Here is a 13,622-nt window from a genome sequence, read left to right on the forward strand (position 1 = left end):
CAGAAGAATGTTACACTAGATCTAGTTTCTATAGATAATGGGTTTTGAACTATGGACAAACTAGGCAGTTAATGTGGGTGAAATATAATATGACCTTCCACCTCTGAAACCCAAATATTTCATAACATGGTGAGTGATGTTGAGCATGTTTAGTTTCATTTGTTGAATGTAAATTGTGATATATTCAACACTCAAGTAAGCAACAAAACGGCACAAAGTAAAATAAAAAATCACTTTGATTTAGTTTGACACAATTTTACATCTCATTTCAAAAAGTGGGTTACAAAAGAAACAACTGCAACCTTTTTAAAGAGGAAAAAGTTTTAAACATGATTTACACATTTACCTTAAAAAACAACAAAACAAAGAAAGTTTGAGGCAGGGTCATGATTACATTAAGCAAATGTCATCTTTAAGTTTTGTTAACCATGCTCCTTTTCCACCAGTACCAGACCGTAAACTTTATTTAGCAACATATTTAACACTCATGTGGAGCTTATGTTTCAGATTTCAAATAGATTTAGTGTCGACCAAATCAAATTCCAGAGCAAATTAGAAAGGATACCTCATTCTGGAAATAATGATGTGAAAATTAATTGCACAAACATCAGCACACAAGGATGACAAGACAGACAGTTTAGGGCAAAGTATTATAGATTTGGTATAGGATACATGATACATGACTTCATGCATGGACCAAGGTGTGGAACAAGAATAGCAAAACCTCAACCCCAAAGGGGAGATCTAGGGCCATATTTATGAAGCTATGTGGCTCCATAGGACACCTTCCATCAGGCCTAGCAAATAAGGCCCTCAATAGCCCACTCACATGAATAGGGCCAATAGACTTCTTCTAGAACAGAACGGATCCTCTGGAGTAGCACTTCTTCGTAACTCTGTCCCATGGTGCATCAGATGAAAGGAAGTAAAGAAATGGAAAGGGGTCAAGAATAGAGTAAAGTTTAAGTGTTTCGATGTAACCATGGATGATAAAAGTGCTGTGTAATCCATATCGCCTTTGTTTATCTAGTTATCCCTTTGCAACTGAGCATTGGGTTTGTAACATTTCTAGGGGTGCCTTTTCCCCCCATTATATCCTACATGCTCACGACTATGTATAAAAAAGGAAGCGTCACTTACATGGAGTTTAGTGCTTACTCAGTTGCTACTTAAAGTTGGGAGAAGAAAAGTAGAATAAGTGCCCGGATGAAGCAGGCAATAGGCATAAAAAAAAACCCAATGTCTTGCTAAACAAAATGGAAATGACCAAAATAATTGTTCTTATGCTAGAGATCAGTAATGTGACATGCAATCACTTTGTACATCGTAACCAATGTTTCAGCAACACAATGGGCCTGAGAAAAACATTTTCTTATGTCCATATATGCAAAATAATTAGCACAGATTTGCTTAAAATGACATTAAGAAATGGATAACTGTGCAACATTTCCTTGTCATTAGAGATTGTTCCCCAAAAAGCAAAATAAAGTAACGGCTTTCTTTACGTCCAATGACCTTGTTTTGTCCTAAAGGTAATTCCAATGTTGTACTGTTTGCCAAAGTAAATGCATGGCTCTAATAACTGTAATGTGTTTCATTTTGGCAAAGAAAGCCTTATTTTATTTGGAGAAAAAAAAATATGGTTTCGAAAGTTTTCATTTTAAAATCGTATGGTTGTTTACACACATTTTGAAGAAACTTAAAAAAAAAAAATAATAAAATAAAAAAATCTACTTCATCACCAAGATTAACTCATTAAATATATTACTGCCATAAATCCATTTTGTTCCTAAGTGGCCATATAATTTATGCCAGAGTGGCCTGCAATTCATTGCACAGCAATATGTAGCAGCGTTCTACCCCTCCAGGATCGAAGGAGCACATAAATTAACTTTAAATAAATAAATATACCTATTTCACATTCCGTCGCTCTACACAAATGGTATGATAGAGACTCATTTTACACCTATTTCTACAGCATTTACAAGGCATGGTTCCACCTTATAAAATCCATAATGTAGGACATGGCATATAAAACACATGCATTCTACAAACGGTTCGCTGCACTGTGCCAAAGCAAACGTTTGACAATCAGCTTCATGATATTTACAGAGATAAATAGGAAGACTATATACTTGTCTAAAATGTTTCTTCTATATACAGTATAATATATATCTTTAATCTCTTAGGCATTCTACTACTTTAAAGGCATGTTGCAAGGACTTTCCCCTTCTCAGATCTTATTCGTCAACTGGCATGAATATATCATTAAAAAAATATTCAGACACTGTAGGTGCCTCCTCTTCCGATACCACTTCATTTGAACTTGATGCTTCTTCTTGGAGCTCAGTAGGTTGAGTTTCAGAAGCCTGAAGAGTAAAACAGTAAATGGTTTAGAAGCAGCCTCCTCTGTCAATCTAAATACTTGGGGTTATTTATTATAGGCTTAGTCCCCGCTAGCGCTGAGCGGGCGGCGCTTGCGGCGGTGACTTACATACATATATCTATATTAGTCCCCGCTCACGCGGTGCGCGCGGTGTTCGCGCACACACGCTCATCCGCGATCGTCACTTAGGTAAACAAAAAACTATACTTACCCGCGCGCTCAACTACCTGGAATCCCCCCCCCCTCCTCCCCCGTGCGTACAAGCAGGACACCCGGCACTCATGCATGGAGCGCTCTCCAAGCATGAGCGCGCTCAGCGCCAGCGGGGACTCGACCATAAGGGGAAGCAAGCGCTGAAGCCAATTTATAGGTAAGACAAACATAAATCAGGTATTTGCATGCGGACCACTGACAACCACATAACAAAATCACGTTCGCTTTATTTTCCATACTTTTTACAATTCAAATTATATATTACTCTGTCGATACACAAAACATTTTGAAAAGCTATGTTGGCTTTGAAGATAGACTTACTTCAGAAGCAGGCATGATCATCTCATCACACTCAGGCGTTACATCATCACACTCAGGCGTTACATTGACAGCAGATGAGGTGCTTGTGGATGGAGAAGGCACTTGCAAGCTCGTGTTGTCCTCCTGGATTGGAACAGGACTTGGTCTCTGGGATTTACATGCAGCTAAGGAAGCCTTTTTAGGCTTTGGTTTAGGCAACCTTTTCTCACTGCGTTTTGGATCTTTTTCTTGCTTAGAGTTCCTGTCTTTGCAAAGTAAAGAAACAAATCCCAATGGCTTTCTTCCAGGCCTGAGAAAACAAACACAAAAGTCATGATAAAGATGGCCTTCAAATGCTGAAACATTAACCATACAGGAGTCTAATTCACAAGGAAAGTTGTCTGGCTGTAGCAAAATCGAGCGACGCATTTAGGTTTACTTTTACTCAGCATTTGTATATCAATAGAGATATACCAGAGTGCGTGAATTAACTTTTTGGGATTTTTTTTCACATTCAGTTAACTCTCTCAAGCAAAGGAAACAAAAGCATGCATATAAACCAGGGCTCCTCAACTGGCAGTCCCCAAAGTGCCTTGAAGTGGCCCTTGTACTGCTCATGCCATTTTCATACTACAGCTCAACCCCGTTATAGTGCGATCCGCTACAACGCGGATCCGCTCATAACATGGTCTGAGCATGGCTCCCAATTTAAAAACATCTCCAAGGTGTATTGAGATTACCTCAATATCATATCATTGTCTCTGTGGTCTTACCTTTCTAAAGAGGCTTTAGAAGATGCTGCGGTACTTGCACAACGGAAATGCACAGCGCTGCTTAATGTTTCTTTTTTAACTGTTGGGTCTACAGGTTCACCCTCTGCTGTTACTGTCTCACAAAATGATCTACACTCTGTTGCAGCACCGTCATCATGCAGCTTCTCTTCTCCAACTGTGAAGGCCACACTGTGGATTGACTCCTGAGAAGATCCTCTGGCCTCTTCTGGCATTAATGCTGCAGATGCCGTTTCCAGTGTAGTGTAAATAAGGGTCTGGTCAGTATTATTTTCTACAATTGATAAAATAAAAAAACTTCAAATTGCAAAAAGAACATTACAAGATGAGCCAGAACACTGACTATATGGGTTTCTAATTCACCCCTATAGCCCATATCTACTCATAATTTAATGGACTCTTAATAGCTCCTTCAAATATAAACAAGTATATGTATGTGGGTGTCTGCATGTAGGATTTTACCAAAACTGGGTGTAAATAATGATATTAAGGATAGGTTGGTGAACACAGATTATTAGATTTAGCTGTTTTGAAACATTGGAAGTATAAACGCCTGAAATTATTGGAAGTGTTCACCATGCTACATCAACTGGCCATGGCCAGTAAAAAGTACTCTTATGAAGGCAAAACAAAATAATAAAATTGCAGAGTACTCATATATACACATTCACAGAAAAGTTACTAAAAAAAATGCTTATACTTTTTTTTTTTGTTATACAATTGATTGAAATAAACAATATTATTAGGAAACTTCAATAAGAGAAATGACTTTTCACGACACACCTCGTTCACAGTTGAGAATGGAAAAGCGCCTAGACTTGATCAGAAGTACCAGTAAGAAGTCTTTTAAATTCGGATATTTTCCGTCCCAACCAGCTGAATTATAGACAGTCCAACCAAGTGAGGGGCTGCTGCTAACTCAAATGAATTTACTTTATGCAGCTGAAAGAATTCTGGTAATGCCAAAGTATTAATGTAACTACATGCTTTCTATCATTTCCACTGTAACCTCCCGGGCAGGGACTTCCTTTCCCATTGTCTGCTTTTAGGTTTGCATCACGTTGTATTATAATTCCCTGTAACGTATGGTCTCTTTTGTAAAACGCTGCATACATTGGTGGCACTACATATACATACAAATATATACATATTGCAGAGCAGAAAGTACTAAAGATTCACTCAGATAAAAACTTACCCGCAGTGTCTTTGACTTCTTCATATTCCTGTTGTTGCTATAAGGAGAACAACATTGTAAATAGATATTACACTTTCAACAAGTTTCTTCTCAAATAGAAACACGAAATAAAAGAAAATTAAAAACCATGCACGAAAAGCTCTATTCAAAACATTTGTGCAGACTAGGTCATGTTTCACCCAAAGTTCACATAGTGGAAAATGGAGCCCAAGTTACTTGTTACGGCTCTGCACATGCGCAGTAGATCACCAGACACGCATTGCAATCTAAATAGAGTATTAAACATCTTATCAATGATAGGAAAAGGGGAACAGGGAGTTGTACCCTGTTCCTATCATCAATAAAGATGTTTAATACTCTGTTTAGATTGCAATGCGTGTCTGGTAATCTACTGCGCATGTGCAGAGCCGTATATTGTTGACGTAACCACGGGGCGTGGGATTTTGATGCACTGCGCATGCGCAATTAAAATAAACAAACGGGCAAGGCATCCGTTGGTGCAGCATGCGATCGTGCAAGTGCAGAGGTAAGGTGGCACAGCGGGGGCTTGGGGGTTGTATTTATTAGAACATCGTTGAGATATATGGATGCAAGTTTTTTGATAAGTATATGTCTTCAGCTGGCAACAAGTGTTGAAGTGATGTGGATTTAATGCTATTGACAGTATGCTATGTGAATCATGGTAGCAAAAAGCAACGCAACAGTAAATCCAAGAGGTTAGTCGTCAGAAACAGCTGTGTTACCTACAGAAAATAAAGGGAGGAGAGAGCGGTGTGCAGAGATGCAGCACTTAAAAAGGAAAAGTTTAATAAGCAGTCAAAACAACGTTCACTTGCTTCCCACCTTAAGATAGTCATCGAGCAGGGGTTTCTTGTGCACGGGAGCTTCATCACTGCCTCTTGTGCCACTTGCATTTCTTTTCCTGGACACCTGATTCAATGTCCTCATAGAGTCCACCTCTACCACAGAGGAAGGCAACTGCTCAAATGAAGCAGGAACTGCAGTCACAAGGGATTCAGTGCTGAGCAATGAACAAAAAAAATAAAAAATGAATAACCATTACCAGAACATTTTTAATATACTTGAAAAACCCAACTACTGAATGTGTGTACAGTGCATGCTGTCATATTGTTCCATGTGTAATCTAGACGTCACTTGTGTAACTATGCCACTTGAAAGGTTTATTTTTATGTTTTGGGAATACAAAATATCATCTATGCATCTTGCAGCTATAAAATGATGACCTCTGGAATGCAGTGAACATGCAGTTCATTACATTTTCCTGATATTATAAAAATAGAGGCAATCTACTAAATTCATATATTATTCTGATTTATATGCTCTGACTTCTTATGATATAATCTGTTTATTTTGAACAAGTCCTGATAATTTCTCTACAGAGCACACACGTGTGTGATGCAGAGCTGATGCTTTCTGTGCTTTTACATTACACAGGTGAGTGGCAAAGCTCTTTGCTTTATTCAAATCAAAAGGTGTTCAAAAGTATGATTCATCAATTACTGCATGCTAAATACTTGTAAAACAGCCCTCAGGGAGTTCAACTCACAAATGTGCCTGGTAAAAACACCACATCTCAGCACACACTATATACCAGGATATCTTATTGTAAAATAATAAACTGCAACAAAAGATGGAGTTTGCTTAGGACTAATACATGCCAGATCAGGAGTTCGTAGTATTAGATAATGTAAACGTATTAGCCAACTACTTAAATCCCCTGTATTGGGGGAAGTGCAATTCAATAGGTAAAAAGTAGACATAACCATACAAAGAAGAAAGTACCTATTTACAGAAGTAGGTTTTTGGCAAAATTAACAAATGCCTAAATAAATGTATAGTCCTAAAAACAAAAAACAAAACAAAATTAGAACCAAATCTGACACATTCAAATCCTTAGTAGCTGTTGCCTGTGACTAATCCAAAGTGGGAGCTAAATGCATGCAGGGGAGAACTCCACTCCATATATGAAATCAATTGTAACTTAATGATTTAATGTGTTTAATCATAGCTCAACAAAGTGGTGAGACGAGCATAACCTACTCTATATAGGAAGAAATCCTACAATACCCAGTATTACCAAATCCACGACTTCTGGGATAAGAGGCCAAGTGCCTAGTTGTATAGGAATCAGCTCAGATATATAGGCTCACAATGGTATAGAAAGGCACACGCTGCTTGGATAAATTAGATCTCCTACATCTGCCTCGTATACTATCATTGAGCCGTTCAGACTGGCTGACTGGACTGGCTGCGCCGTCTTTCAAAATCGCAAACCGCTCCTACTGATGTGGACACACAACCAGCATTTGGAAAGACAGTGCAGCGCGGGCTCTCCAGTGAGGTTTGAACAGCTCAGTATTGGTATAAGAGGCAGACACAGGCGATCTTGTTTGTCGAGCAGCGTGTGCATTACTTACAATTGATTTCATATTAGTCTGGATTAGTCACAGGCAACAGCTACAAAGGATTTGAATGTGTCAGATTGGTTTTAACAGTTTTAATTAATCTAGAAAAAAAGTTTATTTTTTATAAGAACTATTTATGTATTGATCGATTCACTCATTCATTGTGCCATCAATCAACTTGAGTGCACTTATGTAAATAGGTACTTTCTTCTTTGAATGGTTATATCTTATTGTAAGATGCATGCACAGATTTCCCAAAGCCCAATTGCTCACCTCTGATCTTGTGTCTGTCTGATAGTTTGGGCAGGGCCTGAACTAATCAACACAGGTGCTGGCAGACTCTCTCCAGAAGGCAACGAATCACATGAATATGGGTAGTCAGAATGTATTGGAATTTCTACAAGTGTTAAAATAAATGTTGCTTCTTCCGCAGAACAATCACTTACAACAAGGTGGCCTATCAAAAAACAAACAAAAAAAATGATGAAAACTATAAGAAAGCAATAATCGGAGACGGACTTTTAGCTGGAACAGAAAAAAGAAAGAAAATAGGCATGCAAAACAGAATCAAAGCCATATTACCAATACTGGACAACATAGTAGACAATGGTTTATTATGTTGCTAGTGTGCGATTTGTTTGCTCACTTCTATTTCATTAATGGTTGGAGTTGCCTGGAAAACTGATTGATGTGGGGAGAGGGATGTTTTGTTTATGATGTGTATGGGTTTCTTCGTCGGAGCTCGGTACACAATCATTTTGATGGATACAAACTAATGTTGGAGAAAGCTTACAGACAAACAAATAAGATTTTTTTCACTTGGATATATTACTGTTCAAGTATTCAACATACCTGAAATGTCTTCATTGTGTGATAATATACAATGGTCCTGTGCCTCTTCTTGCAAACTGTGATTGTTGTGCTATAAAATGCAGCCAGAAACATTTGAAGCTTTAAAACGATGAACATTTTTAGTTTTTAAAAGAAAACATTCTCAAACTTTTCTACATTTTATTCCTTCAACATTTAGATTTTTAAAGGTTAATATTTTCTCAACTTTCCCTCCCAGGGATCTCGTGATAATGTCCCTTTCCATTATGAACATGTACAATCTACTTGAATTCAGCCTTTCCCAAGGCTGTATGAGCATACATGAATTGGCAGAATGTAGCTACGGACACCAAATTTCGCAAATTCAAAGTACAGTACCAACAAAATAGCAGATCAGTCATGATTTTGTGAAATTAACCAAGGTGGATAACCCCCCTTTTCTCACCTGCTCATATTGAATTGTACAGTTTGCATCGAACGGCCCAGTGCTCTCCGCAGATAAATCAGGGTCAGAACTGTGAGATGGAAAACATTCAAGCACTATGATGCAAGGCTGTGCTTCACAGAGACAATTAAGACATTCACTCTCTGTTTTAATGCTGGGAGGCTCATGAATATCTTCTGATCTATTTTAAATTAAAAAAAAAAAATAATGTAATTTGCAAAAAGAATAAAGAAATTAATAATGCGGCACTCCACTGGGCTTTGTGAAATCCAGCAACCACGTTTATTAATGAATCAATGTTTCAGTCCTAATATTGGACCTTTATCAAGATACTTTGATTCATCTGCTAAGAGAAGACACATTTAAGATATTTGATTATGCAGCAGTTTTTGGGCAGCTGGTGGTGTCTTTCAATTAATCAAGATGGAAGTTGTTAGAATTTTGAGGTACAGAAAGCAGAATCTGTACCTACAGTCAAGTGTAAATGTTTGTCTATTCACTGGTGTATCTACCTGCAAATATTTCTCATTTTATGCAGGGACAATAACATTTGTACAATCGTGCACTATATCATATAGAAAACATCCAAACCTGTCAGCTTGGGTGTCTGCTTTCATAGAAACAAGGTCTTTAGTACTCGGCAGATCTTGTGTCTGTTCATCTGGTTCTTGAACAGGCTCTACTTCTTCCTGCTGCTGTATTACACTTTCATCTAGAGTAGTTCTCTCTATAACATAAAAAAATGTCATATATTGGTTGAAGCGATTTAATTTCCATGTCATGCTCCCCAATTGCATACATAAATTCAAAACCCATCTTGGCTTCAATTACCTCGTAGCCAATATAGCACAATCATTACAGTAATCTTTTGTCTCATTTACCAATACCCATATAATGAGCAAAGGGACATTTCCAAAATACATCTACAGTGAACCAGTCACATAGATTTCACAAACTTGCAACTTCATATATATTCTAGACTGACTTTTTGTAGGGGACCGTTAAGATCTAAAAAGTTAAAATTACTAGAGTTCTGGGACATTTCTTTGCAAATATTACGGAACAGAGAACTTATTGTATTCTCTAATTCCAAGAGCATTTTTGCTTTAGGTTTATTACTGCGTACCCAGGAACAAATTTCTGCTCAAAAGGGCGTTACCCAAAGCGGTCCTATTTCTTGCACAAAGTAATCATATCTTTAACCCCTCGACTGAAGCACGTAATCAAAAGAAAGTAAAGTTTGTCATGTGTGCGCAGGAGCTTACCGTTTGATTCTGAATGGGAACACTCTGGGGCTTCTGCAGGAGGTTCACTGCGTCTCTTTCGGCTAATTCCTGATGCCTTTGCGAGGTTTGGCTTAGGTTTGGCAAATCGGATTCTTGGCAGCCTCACTGAACAATTTAAGGAGGGGATAGAGAGTCTGCTGCAAATAGTAAAAGCTGGAGTAAACGGGCAAGTTAAATAAACCTTCCCTTCTCCTTATACGTTTATTTGTGGACTATTTTTTTTTATCTTTTGAAAAAGCTATACAGTAGTGTTGGGAAGGATGCGTCTAACTGCATACAACAAACTAATATTAAATTGCAGAGGTTTATGGTGTAAAAAAAAAAACCCCCAATATACAGTACTGAAAACAAAAATGAAACCTACATAAGGGTTCTTCATGAAATTGAAGTGCACAGAGATTTTGAAAACTCAAGCTTCTTCATCAAGCTTACTGTCGGTTATAAATTACTAGCTGAAACTAACCGGTGGTGCTTTGGAATCCTAAGAAACAAAACCTCATCCCTCACCACCCCTTCCCCTCTTTCTCCCCCCCTTCCTCCCCCCAAATATATCTCTCCCATCACTTTTCTTTAATACCAGATGTTGTTCCCAGTTCTGTGTAAACTTTATAGCTAACACACAGTGAAGGCGCAAATAAGTATTAATAGTGATCCTGTGCAGTGCCCAATATGTGAAAAGAAGCACTAACAGCCAGTCTGCTGTAGTCCGAGAGGGAGTGCTTCATTTCACATAATTTTGTTTTGTATTGCACTTGTATATTTGAAGTCATCAGTTTGTGCTTTTACATTATCACCAAGTAAACTTTATAGCTATCTGACTCTCCTTATCTGCCACCAGGCTATGTGCATTATGATGTCACCAGTATGATGTCACGTGGCAGATACAAGCCTACCAGGTATAACACCCAGTGGCTGACTTGCTGAAAAATATATTTATAACTTTCAAACTTAAAAATAGAATGCATCCGATTTCCAAATAGACAAAAACCTGCTCCTTGATTTCTGGAACCATCATGCAAAATGTGGTTATGAGATCTTGAGAGGTGTCCAAATGCATAGCAAACAGACAACTTTCCAAAACATATAGCTTTCCAAAATCTCACGAGTTTCCTCTTCAAGTACACTATAATTTCACTTATGAAGAAAACCAGAATTTCATCTATTTATAACCATTATTTTGGTCACCATAAAGGTATTACAGCCCACAATGTATCTACCATCCACAGGACCGATACGGAATACCAAGAACTTGAACACAAAACCATAATGCAGATTATAAAAATAACTGCACATTTCAGGGAAGGCCTACATGTAAATATATAACATTTCAAGAGCAGAATGTCTGGCACTGTATGGTAACCGAATCAGAACCAACAGTCAGCCTTGAATCCTTTCCAGTACAAGACAAGACAGGTTCTGTTGTGTTAGCCCTCATGTTTTCCTGTTCATCTGCCGGCTCCCTGCCCGTTTCCTAAGAACTCGTGCTTTTCCAGGACCATGCTACGGTAATTGAGATCCTCATCCATGACGATTTAATCACCTACTTCTGAGTAAAGTCTTGACAATAATGCACTAAAACTAGTTATTTTAATTAAATACACAAACTTTTCTGTATTTTTCCCTTTTATAGCAAAGGTATGCAAACACATTGATTTAAAAAAAAAGAAAAAAAGTTAAGTTATTGTACCCAAAGTCACAAGGACAACTGGATTTGAACCAGGCTTCCCTGCTTCAAAATAAGTTGCCTTATTCACCAAGCAACTCCTTCAGCCCACTTACAGCACAGTTTTACATTGCTTACAACCATTAAAAAAAAATAATTCATGAATATTTAAACTTTGTTAAGATTGGATACTTTGAATGCAACCTTGTACACCATTGCTCCAGCCTTTTAAACAATAAAAATCTTTTTTGCAGGACAAGAGTTGTTAGTAGTGTTTTACCGGGTCCTACATTTTCCTAAAACCGGGTAACAGGTACCCGGGCAAAATGAATCCTTTTACTCGGACGGGTACCCGGTAGGCATTTACCTGCAGGGTGAGGAAGACCACTGTGGAGGGTGAGGAGGTCCGCGGCAATATCTGGGAGCAGCAGCAGCAGACGTTCTGGTGGCAGCAGCCGAAGTCCTTGTTCAGCCGGCGGGAGCAGCAGGAACAGAGCAAACAGCTGGTGACTGTGGGAGCCGAGGAACCATGTGACCGAAGCAGCATTCCTATTGGACAGTCGGCTCCTTCCTGGCTGTCCAATAGGAATGCTACTGCTCCGGCTACATGGTTCCACGGCTCTCACAAGCATCAGCTCTTTGCTCTGTTCCTGCTGCTCCCATCGGCTGAACAAGGACTTCGGCTGCTGCCACCGCCACCAGGCGGCTGAACAAGGACTTCGGCTGCTGCTACTCCCAGATGTCGCCGCGGTCTTCCTCACCTTCCGTCGCTGGCTGCAGGTAAGTGTTACCACACGATGCCGGTCCAGCGCCCTGCTGCTGGGTCCGAGTAATTTCTGGGTAGCTGAAAAAGCGACGGGTAACAGGTAATTTTCGGGTATTGTTGTTAGTGTAGGTGTCAACCATAGTTTATCAATGCAGTTGCTGAACTGGAGGACAGTTATGAACACGGAGGACTCCTTTTACAATGTCAGCACTTCAAAACAGCTACGTACAAAATGGAAGATGGAAGCTAACCTCTTCTTTAATGGGGTATTGTTCCCTTCTACCACAGCTTCACATATTTCTGTATTCTTGTCTGATTGAAGATCTTCACTTGTATATGCGGTGCACATTGGATTAATACTGAATGAAGGAGAGACAGGTGGTTCATGGTTCATGATTTGCTCTTGGCCGCTCTGATTTTCCTCACTAGAAGCCATATCAGCCTTCATGCCATGATCAGAACTCAGACATGTTCCTGTAAGAGGAAAGAGAGAACATTATTCAATTATTCAATACATCATGCAGACAAATTAAACACAATAAAAACTCTAAAACTTCTAAAGGTAAGAAAAATACAGTGATATGCAAATCACATTGAGGGAGTACTTCGCATCAGCTCATGAATAATAGTCAAGGATTTGATAAGTTAAATCCAACTGACAAAGGTGCTACCGAAGGATATACAGAAAGGTAAGGGAAAGGAAAAGCAATTCCTTTTACTTAGGTGCACTTTCTAGTTTGATTAGAAGGATTATACATATCACATATAAGGCCCGGGCCATGGTGCGAGGCTGCGGGAGCTATCCGTGACCATGGTGGACGGGCCGTGGGGGGCGTGCCTATGGCGTCACGGAGCTGGTTCGCCCTCATTGGGCGAACCGCTCACGTGACCGGCCTGTCGTGTCAAGAAATCAGTTTTAACTGATTTCTTGTTCAACGCGCGCCTGCACGAATGCTAACACTGCCTTAAGGCAGTCGGTTTGCACAGCGTGCGGACGCCTCCGCACGGTCTGCTGTACCATGGCCCCAGCCTAAGGAGTGTTCCCATACCATGGATATGATTTGTATGCAATTATGGATATCAGTGTAGAAAGTATTTAAAAACATGCCTCCTAGGTGTGTGTTAAATACATTCTATTAATTTTGGTTATACCTTGACGTGGTATGCAGGCTTATGACACTTTGGCCAAAGGGTTTAACTAAATAACCAAGTAAATATTATTATTATTGAAGTATTTAAACTTTATTCTTATTACTTTATATGTTTTGTCAATTGGATGTAGCATTATGCTCCCCTGTCTTTTGTTGTATACATTTGCCA

The 13,622-nt window shown here is 39.0% G+C and overlaps 1 protein-coding gene across 4 annotated transcripts in view; it reads right to left on the minus strand.

Moving 5' to 3' along the window:
* Positions 1–218: 218 nt before the first annotated feature.
* The window catches only part of BDP1 (BDP1 general transcription factor IIIB subunit), a 74,613-nt gene continuing 61,209 nt past the window's right edge, over positions 219–13,622 (minus strand). For 3 of the 4 annotated variants that reach the window (XM_075591979.1, XM_075591989.1, XM_075591968.1), the window contains 11 exons: positions 12,554–12,776; positions 9,853–10,010; positions 9,179–9,314; positions 8,588–8,768; positions 8,164–8,233; positions 7,585–7,768; positions 5,729–5,906; positions 4,886–4,922; positions 3,673–3,964; positions 2,921–3,209; positions 219–2,369 (listed from right to left, as the gene is read on the minus strand). In XM_075591979.1, the coding sequence (XP_075448094.1) occupies positions 2,241–2,369; positions 2,921–3,209; positions 3,673–3,964; positions 4,886–4,922; positions 5,729–5,906; positions 7,585–7,768; positions 8,164–8,233; positions 8,588–8,768; positions 9,179–9,314; positions 9,853–10,010; positions 12,554–12,776 (1,877 nt within the window). In that variant the 3' untranslated portion in view covers positions 219–2,240. The remainder of the gene's footprint in view (positions 2,370–2,920; positions 3,210–3,672; positions 3,965–4,885; positions 4,923–5,728; positions 5,907–7,584; positions 7,769–8,163; positions 8,234–8,587; positions 8,769–9,178; positions 9,315–9,852; positions 10,011–12,553; positions 12,777–13,622) is intronic. The other variant, XM_075591996.1, reaches the window with a different exon arrangement.

Source organism: Ascaphus truei, chromosome 1 (genome assembly GCF_040206685.1).
Source record: "Ascaphus truei isolate aAscTru1 chromosome 1, aAscTru1.hap1, whole genome shotgun sequence".
NCBI classification, from domain to species: Eukaryota; Metazoa; Chordata; class Amphibia; order Anura; family Ascaphidae; genus Ascaphus; species Ascaphus truei.